Source organism: Aspergillus homomorphus (assembly GCF_003184865.1).
Source record: "Aspergillus homomorphus CBS 101889 unplaced genomic scaffold BO97scaffold_17, whole genome shotgun sequence".
NCBI classification, from domain to species: domain Eukaryota; kingdom Fungi; phylum Ascomycota; class Eurotiomycetes; order Eurotiales; family Aspergillaceae; genus Aspergillus; species Aspergillus homomorphus.
The window spans coordinates 181,994-193,635 of record NW_020291903.1 but is presented as its reverse complement, the minus strand read 5'-3'; the positions used below and the strand labels follow the sequence as shown (position 1 = coordinate 193,635).

The following is an 11,642-nucleotide window of genomic DNA, read 5'->3' as shown; positions in this document are numbered from 1 at the left end:
CGCCCGCTGCTAGTATTAAACATTCCACTCATGAAACCCTTCCCAATAAACAGGATACTCATACACATTGGACTATAGATAAAGCCACGAGTAAATACAATAAAAAATGCAAGTCGTACTGTACCCGTTTAGCCCGCCGTTCCATGCGTGCAGGAACATCAATATCCATTCCCATTGGTATATTTTCTTTTTAATAGTTAGATTGTCGATTTCTCGTTGATGTAATCAATCCATATTTCAATTCAGTCTTTCATCTGAAGTAACCCCTGCCCCGGCCCCCTAATCACGCAAGATGGCAATACTCGCCCCAAAATGGAGATTAAGAGAGTAAGCAACCTTCTGAAACTGAGTATACTACCTGCCGAGAGTGAGTAGCATTATCACAGGACACATCTACGCAGCTCAGCACACGCGCCACGCCATTCGGGACAAGGCCTCCCACGCGCGTCGACGAAAATCACCTGTTATCCCGTAGGAGGTGCGCCCGATGGCTCTCGTAGGGTGTCTGGACGAGACGTTTCATGGGGTGCGTGGACGCATGCCATGTCGTGGTTTGAGCAGAGCTTGGGGCGCTCGAAGTTTTATTGCGGGATGGTGAGGTTTGCGGGGGGAGGAGCCTACGGCTGGGGTGGCGTTGGGGATAAGGTTCGCATATGGACGAAGGGGGGTGGGTGGTGATGAAGGCGTTTGGGAGTTAGGATAGAGGAGCTATGTAGGAGAAATAGTATGGGAGGAGGGGTATTTTGAAACAATCTGATTCAGTTCATTCAAAGAGTCCGCATGCTATATTGGTAACGCTCAACTATAGAATGTGTGTAGTACTGTACATGGTAAGAAGAGAAAAAAAAGATGACATCGTGTACGGTCATGAGTCGTGATTTCGGACAACAACAACCTAGTTGTCTCCCATGGTCAGCGCCGCGATCAACGCCGCCCCGATCCCCGAGCCGTCCTCGGCCGGACAGAAGGTGATCAGGTCCTCCTCGTCGGCCGGCCACTCCAGGATCTCGCGCAACGCCGCCGCCGCCCGCTCCTTGAACTGGTAGTTCTTGCTGAACGCCGAGCCGTCGACGCCGGCGCGGCCGCGCGTGATGCCCTCCTTCTTGCAGATGGCCGCGATGCCGCAGGCGTACAGGCGCGCGGCGCGCGTGCACACCATCTCCGCCAGCTGGCAGCAGGTCTTCAGCTCCGGCAGCGTGGGCTCAATCCCGAACTCCTGCTTCAGCATCGCGCGCGTCTCGGCCATCGTGCTCTCCGCCACCGCGTTCTCCTCCTCCATCCGCGACAGGCACGACGACTCCATCGCGTGGATGTCGCGCAGCTGTCGCAGGTCGCAGTCGCCCAGGAACCCCACCGTCTCGTGCAGGTGCACGATCATCAGCCGCACCAGCTCCCCCGTGTACAGCCCCGCCACCATCTTCTCGTACGTCTGCTGCCCCGGTCGTGGCGACGCCTGGTCGATCTCCAGGTCGAAGGGGCAGCGCGGCAGTACCTGGTGGCTGTTGTCGAACGCCCCATACTCTGTGTTGATGGCCACCTGTTGGTCGGCGGGGAGGTTATGCCCTGCGATCTTCGGGATGCGCCCGCATTTCTCCATGTATGCTGCGTTGCAGCCCGTCCCGAAGATGCTGCCGATTTTCACTTCCGGGTCCTTGTAGGCCGATGCGATGAGCGTGCCTGTGGTGTCGTTGACGAGTGCCACGATACGCACGGGGATGTTCTGTATTATTGGGTTGGTAAGATTGCTTCGGGGCGTGAGATGGGCATCATGTGCAGGATACTTACTCTTTGGTCTAGAGCCTGCTCCAGCTGTGCGACTACATCGTGTCCTTCCACGCCGGAGATATTCCATCCCTTGGTCCAGCGCTGTAGAACACCGTGTCGAATGTTGTCCTGGGTGACTGGGTAGGAGAATGTGAAGGCGAGAGGGAGTTTCTCAGACTCGGGTGGCGTGAGGTTATGCTCCTGGATGAAGTCGCCGATGCGGTCGGCAACGAACGCCCACAGCTCGTCTGCGGTGCAGTTCCTCAGGTGTTTGGGGAGTTTGAATTTGTCCTGCGTCAATTCGTATCCTCCTTTCTCCTCGGTCAAGATGACGTTGCAAACGCGCAGGTTCGTGCCGCCCATGTCCACGGTGAGATATCGGCCGGTTTCGTACCCGGTCGGCTGTTTCATCACCCACGTCACGTTCATCGGCTAGAAGACCGTCAGCAGAAGAAGAGGAAGGAAGAGACAGGAGTTCATACAATGTCGCTGTCTTCATTGCTGAGACCTGTGCTGGGTTAGTCTCCTGCTTGATTGTGCTGTACCGGGGCTTACCAACCCTTCTCAAGCTCATGAACGAAATGATCGGTAATGCGTCGAAGAGTGGCTCCGTCTATAGTGAACATTTGCGCGATACGCTGAACCTCTTGCGTAACCTTATCTGAGATGCGACCAACATCTTGCGAGACCTTGTCTGAGGTACCTGTCACGTGTGAGTACGGGAACCAGTCGGCGCTTCCAAAGGCATTTACCCTCTGAAACAGGTGCATCGGGGGCACAAGCTCCCTGGGCCTCCTTCATGGTGGTCTAATGTGTAAAGTGGAGTGAGATTTGAACGTAGAGTCAGGTGTATGGCAAGGTCTTGTTGTTAATGACGGACAAAGGAACCTCCGCAATGTTATATAGCCCGTTGCAGGGGAAACAGGGGTCATTGCGCGTTCATCCCACGCAGGCATCCAAACCGGAATTCCGCTTTATCATGACATCTCCCTTGACCACCGATGTGGGTAGAACATTGGAGAGAACGAAGAACGGAGGAGAGCAGTCCGACTATAATCCATGCGTCGGGGTGGGCTCCCAGCCAACCACGAGGGCGCAGACCACCTTAAAGTTGGCGATCAACCCTTGTGTGGGGCGGCGATTCAGGGCTGGCCGGTGAATCCTCGTTTTGACCTAAGTGTGACGTCGGCCCGATGTGGATACGATTTCTCGGGATTGACTGACGGTCACCGTTGGGAGCAGTCGGCTCCGGCCGCATGACGATTATCTTGCATTTCGCATTTCGCGCTAGTGGAAGGGGTCTCTGACTCAATTCAAGGTCTCGTGATTGGGTTGGTCCCGTCTGTGGCCGTGGAATGTCCTGGAATCAGGATAAGACCCGGACTTGCCGAGGCTGGCTGCTGGTTATCGACGATATACTTGGCAGATATAGTGTAGTGCAGTCTGGTCCTGGCCAGCCGCCCGGCTGGGAAGCACGTTCTAGATGGTTCACAATCAAGCGCAGATCCCGATACCTGCAGGGGTGATTCGCCATCAGCCCATCAACTATCGAGTCAGCTGATCGGGATTCGTTCCGTAAACAAGATTTCGTGAGTTGTGGATACGAGCTTGGTTTGGGATCCGAACGCGGGGTCTTCCTAGATAAGAAAACACTGGAAGATTGTCTGGTTAGCAGACGCACCGTACCGTCTGTGTCTGGAGGAGAAGGGGCTGGATACAGTGAGCCGGGGTATGGAGGTCCGACTGTTGCACGCCGCTTTTAAGCGTTGGCCCCAGTTTTCAATGACGTGCGAAGCAGGCTTGTCGAATCTCGGTCAACTCTCGATCAACATGAGCTGCTGTTCACTTTTTAGTTTTCATGTAACGGCGCTTGTGAGCCAAATCTTCTTCGAACTTTCTGGTATAAGAAGCTAACCATGCGTCCGCATCGGATTTCGCGTCTTTCCAGATCAGAAGGAGGCGTGGAAGGTGGTGGATTTATGGCCCGGAGGCGAAGCTATCTACTTAGAGTACCTACACGTGCACCTGAGGCGGTGAGTACGCAGCCTGAGGCCTCACCCCCCCACAAGCCCACGATTCCAATACAATAAACCACACTTTTACTTGCACACCTTACAATATTCCCGAGGGGCATCGGATACATTACTACATAGTAGAACAGACTCTTGCTGTACTGCCATTTGCCGACTTGTTCAGCCGTGGCGGGGATTAATTGGTAGATTCAAATACGGAGATAAATTACAGTACAAGATATCAATCGTTAAATATGTGCTGGAGTGACGTTTGAAATCCAGAATGATCGGACGTAATACCGGCGGGGGGGGGGGGATTAAAAGTCTCTAATCCTATAGTCAAGCTACTTTCAACGGAGAATCTTTGCAAGGACCCCTGGTATTTTCTCGGCCAACAAACAGATATTACTCGGGGACGGACGTCGGATTAGTGCAGAAAGGCATGACACCGCGTCCGTACTCGCGCAGATAGTTGGCCATGGACGCATCTGGTATCGCAGCTGAAGTTAGCCTTCTAGCAGTGGATTGAGGTTCTAGGTGATAAACAGGGAGAGCAGGGTCCTCACAGCTTTTCGCGTTGTTATTAGTTCGAAAGGTCAGATAAGACGGTCGGCCCTGTAGAAGAGGTTTTTTATATTAGTCGGGCTCCTGGCGTAAAGTTTTGGAAAGGATTTGATGAGGATCGAGTAGGAAGTCGTTGCGGAAACCTGGTGGCAGATGGAGGGAATGGTGATTTTCTCTTACACTATCTGGTGCCCCATTATCTAGCCATGTCAGGATATCTTCTGCATCTTTGATGGTAGCATTCGGCGTGCTAGTCATTGACGAGATTGTTCCTCCGAAAGATTGAAGGTCGGCTGAGCTCATGGCTTGAACCTGCTCCCGGGCCTCTCGTATGTCTTCTAGATCGGCCTCGAGTTGATCCCTCTGCCTAGTCTTGTCGGCAATCTCTTGCCTGACAGCTACCGTTTCCTTGGGTCAGTGAATCACAGTGAAAAGATGAAGTGCTGTAGTCGGGGAATAGGGGCAAACTCACCGCCAATCTCAATCATGATGGCCGTGGTAGACGCCAGTGATACACCGGCCACGATAAGCCCCCCGATCTGATTCGGCGTTACCCTAGGGCTTGATGCCCTATCCCTTTTTCTTGCTAACAAAGGGCGGCGCGCATACAGCTTGTAGGCGTAATTGGCGTTGCAGCAACGGCCGTAGCCATCTCGGCCAAGCAAGAGAAGATCGCTTGTCAGTTTCTGCACATCCTTGACCCCTTGGGTCTTTACACATGACTAATTGTATCCACCCTTAAATAATAGGGCTGCAAAGAGAGATTCTCGCCGCGGAAGGCAAGATCGAAGACAAGGAAAAAGAGATCAAGGTTATTCAGGAAGCCCGGTCCATCCTGACGACCTTGCGGGACTCCAATCTAGACACTATCTCGGCCGATATCATTCTTGTGGATAATTTTTGGCCGAGAATCAAGGCGGACACATTCGCGCTCCTTGATTACGTGGAAGACGGTACCGCGGTAAGAAACAACTATCCTTCACCACAGATCTCGCTGAGACCTGGTGATTTATTGAATTGATGCAGTTCGAATACACCGAGGATGTCATGGAATATGGCATTGATACTTGTACGTTTTCTGGGCAATTTCCTTTCTGCTACGGTCGCAGTGGAAGAACATGTTAACTAAGCGCGATTTTCGAAACAGATAACGATCTTGGAGTGTATGTTGCGGATTACGGTCGATCCATCATTGGGGGCATGACCGCAGAGGAAAAGAAATCCTCTTGAACACGAGGGAACCCAACGGAAACTTTTCTTCCTTTGTACTGCTGTGCTCTGCGATAATGGTCTTGGAAGAACGTTCAGACGAGGGGTTTGCTCGTCAGCTACAAAATAAGCGAACAAGTCTGTGTCAAACCTTTAGTAGAACACGAAAGCCGCGACGAACCAACCCTTGGCCGTAATATCATACCGTTCGTATGTGCTGGTTGTACTAACACTGCGGGGGGAAAATCGAGATGTGCTTATACCCTTGAACTTCTTGTCTTGGTGCTTGCTGTCTTGGTGCTTGTTTAAAAAAGGATGACCTTGGTGGTGGATTGAATGTATCAAGAAACGTCAATTAGGCGGATAGGCTGGCCGTCTCACCACCAGCTTTACAATGCCTCCAAGGCTGGTGTGGCTCTATGTCTGTAAGTCACCTAGATCGAATTGAGGTAGATTACGACCAGAACTCAAGTATGCGCCGACTATTCGGTTCAAGTTGATTGCACCCGCTGTGGGAGAGAAATTATTTGTTCAACCATCTTTGTTGTCGTCGAGCTGGCCGACGGCGGGCGAGGAATGGGATATACAGGGCGTCTATTTATGTGCAATTATCATGGTAGACTGGGCAAATCAATAAGGGTAGACTGAGCAGACATCCAATAAGAAACATCGCATGTCGCTTGTCTTACTCCCAATAGGTGTACTCCGGGAAATAGCGCTCATGAATGCGCCTGGCGTAATTCACCACAGCAGGGAAGCTTCTCACGATCGCTTGGCTCTCCGGACAGCTGCAAGAGTTAGCTTCGCATAGACCGGCGGAAGAAACTGGCGCACTCACGCGGAGCAGATCAAAACCCCCACAATGAAACCGAACAGGGCTGCGTCAGCCTCAGTCGGCTCTTCGCCCCCGAGCACCCAGAACGGACCGTCAGTCTCCTTCTTCGCCCTTTCCCACACCAGCAACTCGTTTAACGTCGCCCAGATCTCCTCCTTGAACCCTTTCAGCTCCTCCGACGTGAACCGCATAGTGCCCTGATCATACAGCATCTGCGTCTGCTTCCGATAAATAAAGTACCCCACCGCAATCTGCGCCGGATAGGGCAGGGCCTGCAGAACATGCCGGCGCATCTCGTAGTAATTCTCCACCCATTTCTCATGGCTCTATCGCCTTGTCAGTCCGCCGCAACTCACAGTGAGCTCAGCTCAATTTGCGTCTAACATACCTGGAAGAAATACAGCCGATCCTCCAGCATCGCCCTTACCCCAGCATCCAGCACCTTCTCCTGCGGCTCCAAATCACCGTTGATATCAGGTAGAACCCCATCTTCCACGAGTCCCCTGGCAATCAGAGCCGAATCCGAGATAGTGGTCTTCGTCCCCGTCTTGGGATGTGTGATGTCCACGTAGGGAATCTTCCCGCGGGGGCTGCGGAGCGGCGAGCCCGTGGCCGTGCGATACGAGACTCTAGCGAATCGCAGACGGGCCTCGAGTTTCGTGACGAAGGGAGACCACGTATACTGCCCTGGGTAGGGAAAGCCACGGTAGAGAGTAATCTCGGGGGTTGTGCTGACGTCCATTGTGTGCTATAGGTTGTGCTGCGGGGAAATTGTAGAAGGAAGTCTTTGTTGCTTGCTGGGTTGCTGGGTTGCTCGCTGTTTTATAGACAGGTCTAAAAGCCGCAAAGGCCGAGAGGGATCGGGAGGATCACATAGTGTCTGTTTCTTCGACGAGGAAATCGGTGAAGGATGCTTAGCGGCGGGATACAGATGATGGCCTCCACATGTCGTTGAAGAAGGACAAATGGTTGTCCAGCGCTGAAGAAGAGGATGTCGGTTGTATTGGAGTGAGTTGTGTTGGGTGGTGGTTGCCTAAGGTTGGGTCGGGTGCTGCCTGGACCACTGGGCTAGCTTAATGGGGTCTTTAGGTTACTCTAGTAGAAAAAGAACAACATCCAACACTACATTTTAAGTTGTTTTTCTTTTGATGATTTGATGAGGCCGAAATGAACAGAAATACTATCTGAAGCAAGCGCCAACCTTATGTGAGTCAAGCTAGCACTGCCACAGACACAAGTAACCATGCTAAGTATGATGGCCTCAATTAGTGATATGCAGCCGACCGAGATAAGTCCGTCTGCTTAGTAGCGACCTGAAAGTAGTTCCACATCATTCATTCAGCACCGAAAACACCACTGATTCATATTCTTCGCTTCTTTGAGGGCAAGGTAAATGAAGAATTGGTTCAATCGAATTATTCTTATTCTTCCAGGACTCCACGTCGGTACAGATCAAAGAGCGAAGGCTCCCTCCAGTATACCATGGACTTTACTTCAGCCAGCCCAGGACTACCGTTTCAGCTCCGCCAACGCCCTTCTAACGCAACAAATCAAGAAAATCGGATATATTACCTGTCGCTTATAGTGGACACTGTTATGGCTTGATGACACTGCAGAATCAAATCCTCACAAAACAGGCAACCTTCACCGAGAGCTTCTACAGGGCAAGATTATCGTATAAAGTGCCTACGCCAGCCATGTGAGTCTGCTTCCAATATACAAATAAAAATAGCTTACCATGCCGTCTCTCAGCGACCTACCGATTGAGATCCTTTATCTTATCCTCCCGGTTTGTCTGCCAACGTTCATACTCTGCAAATAGTCACTGAAACCCACCAGCTACTCAGCAAAACAGACCTACTCTCCCTCCGTCTCGTCTGCCACCAGCTCTCAGCCCTCGCAGTCCCTTACGCCGATGATCGCCTCATCCACGAGATCCACAAAGGCACACACTTCCACCTCCACCGAGCCGTAACCACATCCTCCGATGCAACCATCCTCCAAAGACTCCTTCACCGCGGAGCCCCAGTCAATCACCGTAACAGCGCAGGCGAATCCGCCCTCCACGCCGCATCCCGTCACGGAAACCTCTATGCTGTAGGCATTCTACTCCTCTCCGGCGCCGCAATTGACGCAACAACCACCCATAACTGGACACCGCTCCATCTGGCCTGCCGATACGGCCACACAGACATAGCAGAGCACCTCATCTATCGCGGCGCAACCGTCAACAACCCCGGATTCCACGGATGGACAGCCCTTCACTATGCCATACGCGGCGGCCATACAGACTGTGTCCGTCTTCTTCGCGCCGCAGGCGCAGAGGAACCCCCAAGCTACAAATGTGCCGCGAAACACATGCGTAATTACGGGTGGGGCGTCTACACCCCCTTGCACCTTCAGAATATGTGAATCTAGCATTAGTGAATCTATTTGCGTGTATATATGCTCAACATATCAGTTCCGCGCCCGTTTTCGTACGACCGCGCGGGTTTCATATAAAAGGTCCGTGTAAACAAGCCGTTCTGGCCCGCAGACTCGTCGTTGGCTCCGTCCGAATTTACGATGCCGTTGCCGCCCTCGGCGAGGAGATTCCAGTGTACCCCCGTTAGTCCCCAGGGTGGTCCAGGGAGACTAGGATCCTTCCACAGCGGGAACTCAAGACAGATAAGCTGACCCCCGGGGATCAGGAGGTCGGCCATCCGGGCGGCCCATTGGGAGCGCATGCTGGGGTGGAGTGCGCAGAGGAACTTGGTTCAATTTAGTCAGACTGTCATGTGTAATCACCCCGCTATGAGGGTCTAAGTGAAAGCATACCGTATAATCATAGATCAAATCGAACTTCAAACCAGGCTTCTCCCAATCCCGCTTGAAAAAATCTCCCTGGATGAACTCCACCTTCCCAGGTTGACAATCAACCCAAGCTGCGCCGCGGTTGTACGCTTGCGGACTCGCGAGCTCGCTCTCAGCGTATTGCTTCGCGACAGACACACCAGTGGCGGAGACCTCGAGCCCGTAGGCGTCGAAGCCGTGCAGCGCGAGCATGACGACGTCGTAGCCTTTGCCGCAGCCCTAGACGAATTGATTAGTGCCTGCGTCTATGGGCCAATTGGCGCAGTTTCGAACAGCGAAGAGCGAACTTACCGGCACCAGAGCCGTCTTCCGACTTCCATCGGCTCTAACAGGGGATACTAGATCGCGGCGCTCTTCGACGAGATCGATCAGCGCCGGGGACGGCTTGCCTCGGTCCCAGAGGTCACTGTTGTCCGTGTCCCAGAGCTGGGCCCAGCCGTCTGTATGCTGGTCGATTGATCTAAAGTGCAGAGGACTGGATCAGCACGTGTGCTCGTATGCATAGTCCGAAGTCCATGGAAGTTGAGACGCATACTGTCCTGCAAAGTGCCGGACCAGGCGGGTTTGGCCGGCTGCAGTCTGCATTTGTTCCGGTGAGGCCATCGTGCTCTGTGATGGAGTGATATTCCACTAATGAGCAGCTGGTATCTTGATCGCTATAAATACCACGGGTGCTTTATGGTTCAAGCTTTGTAATGACTGTCGATCTAGAATGTGGTGCTCTCATCGTCGCTTGCAAAAATGGTTCACGCCTTAGACATGACCCTTTTTGGAATAGTGGTCCGTGCTCATGATGCTGAGTCAGTGGCTTGACCCGTGACCAACTCCACCATTTCCCAATGTGGAAATATCAAAGGCGCCGACAAAAGCGTGGTGTCGCCCGTGTAAACATACCAATACTCTACAGAATTTGCTAGAGCTAAGCGACTGCGATATTCTCTCAGGATTCTACCTATATTTATACGGATTATATCTGTCAGATAAAGTAGATTCAATAACATTGGTTCGACCCAAGTCTACCGATCAGCAACCACAACGCAATCATAAACCCTTATCGAGGCCAGCTCCTCAGCGACTCTGTCGCTGAACATATTGGTGCATTCTCTCTGGTGAGGCTCAATTGACTACCTGCCCTCCACGGTACCAAGGCCAACATCTGCGCAAAGCTCGAATACTTCAATGCTGGTGGGTCCGTCAAGGACCGGATAGCGAGACGCATGGTCGAGCAAGCCGAACGAGATGGGAAAATCAAGCCCGGCGACACCTTGATTGAAGCCTCGAGTGGAAACAAGTATGCTATTTCAACCCTATCGTGATAGCCTACGCTGATACTAGGATTAGCGGGATAGCCATCGCCCTCATGGCAGCCGTTAAGGGCTACAAATGCATAATCACATTCTCGGAGAAGATGTCCTTCGAGAAGGAACAGATTCTTTTGGCTCACAGTGTCAGAGTGGTCCGAACACCCGCAGGAGTTCCATTGAATCGCCATACTCGATCCTCAGTGGGGCGAAGCGCTTGAACGAAGAGATTCCTGACTCTTGGATCTTGGATCAATACAACAACCCGGAGAACCCCGCCACTGATGAGTTCGGACCCGCAGAGAAGATATAGTACTAGAAACAGGGCAAAGTAGATATCACGATTGCTGGAGCTGGAACAGGCAGTACAGTCACCGTTGTCGCCAAGGGATTGAGGAAGAGGAACCCCGATGTATAAGTTGTTGGTGTTGACCCCGTGGGCTCGGTTCTGGCAGCTCCACCCTCTCTCAATAAACTGAAGAGCGAGTTCCTTGTCGAGGGGATTGAATATGACCTTGTCCCTGGAGTGCTTGACCAGGCAGCGCCAAGTTTATGGGTCAGGACTACCGATGAGGCTTCCTTCAATTGTGCCAGGGAGTTGGTGAGTAAGGAGGGGCTACTTCGCGGCGGATCGTCGCGGGCGGCCTTTGCAGGGTTGATCGAGTTTCTCAAGCTGCGTCCGGAATTCAACCTTTAAAGACAAGAGGGTTGTGTTGATTCTGGCAGATAGTCTCCGGAACTATCTTATCAAGTTCGCAAATGACGCATGGATGGAGAGCCATGGTAATTTCGCCGATTCTATCGAGAGCCGGCCGATACCCGCCACTGAGTAGCCGAGAACCAAGTAGCGTCTAGAATAACAAAAGCAAGAGTAACTGAGAATAGATCTAGTGACCACATCCAGGGCAAGGTGGATAATGAGTGTAGTTATGAGGCGGGAAGGAACAATGTGGTGATGCTTAGTATGGAGAAGAGGGGAATAAGGAAAGAAAGACTGACAGCCTAGTGACAAGAAGACCAGTCCAGCAAGGAACCCGTCGAACAAAAAGCAAAATCTCGTACTCACTCCCTGATTGACAGATTTTTCCGGATTCAAGCATGTCA

General features: G+C 52.3%; 7 protein-coding genes across 7 annotated transcripts; 3 read left to right on the top strand and 4 right to left on the bottom strand.

Moving 5' to 3' along the window:
* Positions 1-895: 895 nt before the first annotated feature.
* BO97DRAFT_414215 (hexokinase) lies at positions 896-2,565 on the bottom strand (the record flags this gene model as incomplete). Its single annotated transcript, XM_025696338.1, has 5 exons — positions 896-1,720; positions 1,786-2,196; positions 2,247-2,272; positions 2,324-2,467; positions 2,517-2,565. The coding sequence occupies 5 exons, from the start codon at positions 2,563-2,565 to the stop codon at positions 896-898; spliced, it is 1,455 nt and encodes a 484-aa protein (XP_025551585.1).
* A 1,616-nt stretch (positions 2,566-4,181) lies between these two features.
* Positions 4,182-4,828, bottom strand: BO97DRAFT_414214 (uncharacterized protein; the record flags this gene model as incomplete). Its single annotated transcript, XM_025696337.1, has 3 exons — positions 4,182-4,391; positions 4,521-4,738; positions 4,813-4,828. The coding sequence occupies 3 exons, from the start codon at positions 4,826-4,828 to the stop codon at positions 4,182-4,184; spliced, it is 444 nt and encodes a 147-aa protein (XP_025551584.1).
* A 1-nt stretch (position 4,829) lies between these two features.
* Positions 4,830-5,570, top strand: BO97DRAFT_424516 (uncharacterized protein; the record flags this gene model as incomplete). Its single annotated transcript, XM_025696989.1, has 5 exons — positions 4,830-4,838; positions 4,952-5,018; positions 5,090-5,301; positions 5,367-5,409; positions 5,488-5,570. The coding sequence occupies 5 exons, from the start codon at positions 4,830-4,832 to the stop codon at positions 5,568-5,570; spliced, it is 414 nt and encodes a 137-aa protein (XP_025551583.1).
* Positions 5,571-6,066: 496 nt separating this feature from the next.
* BO97DRAFT_390042 (glutathione S-transferase family protein) lies at positions 6,067-7,350 on the bottom strand. Its single transcript, XM_025693743.1, has 3 exons — positions 6,773-7,350; positions 6,388-6,710; positions 6,067-6,337 (listed from the first exon to the last, which is right to left on the bottom strand). The coding sequence occupies exons 1-3, from the start codon at positions 7,124-7,126 to the stop codon at positions 6,235-6,237; spliced, it is 780 nt and encodes a 259-aa protein (XP_025551582.1). The 5' UTR covers positions 7,127-7,350; the 3' UTR covers positions 6,067-6,234.
* Positions 7,351-8,391: 1,041 nt separating this feature from the next.
* On the top strand, positions 8,392-8,706 carry BO97DRAFT_310417 (ankyrin repeat domain-containing protein; the record flags this gene model as incomplete). Its single annotated transcript, XM_025691213.1, has 1 exon — positions 8,392-8,706. A coding segment is annotated over one exon (315 nt), but the record flags the coding sequence as incomplete, so codon positions are not given.
* Positions 8,707-8,813: 107 nt separating this feature from the next.
* BO97DRAFT_390036 (thiol methyltransferase) lies at positions 8,814-9,840 on the bottom strand (the record flags this gene model as incomplete). Its single annotated transcript, XM_025693742.1, has 4 exons — positions 8,814-9,134; positions 9,202-9,456; positions 9,529-9,697; positions 9,773-9,840. The coding sequence occupies 4 exons, from the start codon at positions 9,838-9,840 to the stop codon at positions 8,814-8,816; spliced, it is 813 nt and encodes a 270-aa protein (XP_025551580.1).
* A 92-nt stretch (positions 9,841-9,932) lies between these two features.
* BO97DRAFT_470278 (PLP-dependent cysteine synthase family protein) lies at positions 9,933-11,480 on the top strand (the record flags this gene model as incomplete). Its single annotated transcript, XM_025699934.1, has 7 exons — positions 9,933-10,017; positions 10,297-10,346; positions 10,386-10,528; positions 10,579-10,711; positions 10,753-10,850; positions 10,905-10,950; positions 11,020-11,480. 7 exons carry the CDS (start codon positions 9,933-9,935, stop codon positions 11,233-11,235), a joined length of 771 nt encoding a protein of 256 aa, XP_025551579.1. The 3' UTR covers positions 11,236-11,480.
* Between the last annotated feature and the right edge of the window lie 162 nt (positions 11,481-11,642).

Excerpts from the sequence above, each read along its gene's own strand:
- BO97DRAFT_390042 (XM_025693743.1), bottom strand. The coding sequence starts at position 7,126 with ATGGACGTCAGCACAACCCCCGAGATTACTCTCTACCGTGGCTTTCCC. Across the intron at positions 6,711-6,772 it reads ATCGGCTGTATTTCTTCCAG|AGCCATGAGAAATGGGTGGA; the intron begins GTATGTTAGACG and ends ACAAGGCGATAG. Across the intron at positions 6,338-6,387 it reads GGGGTTTTGATCTGCTCCGC|CTGTCCGGAGAGCCAAGCGA; the intron begins GTGAGTGCGCCA and ends TAACTCTTGCAG.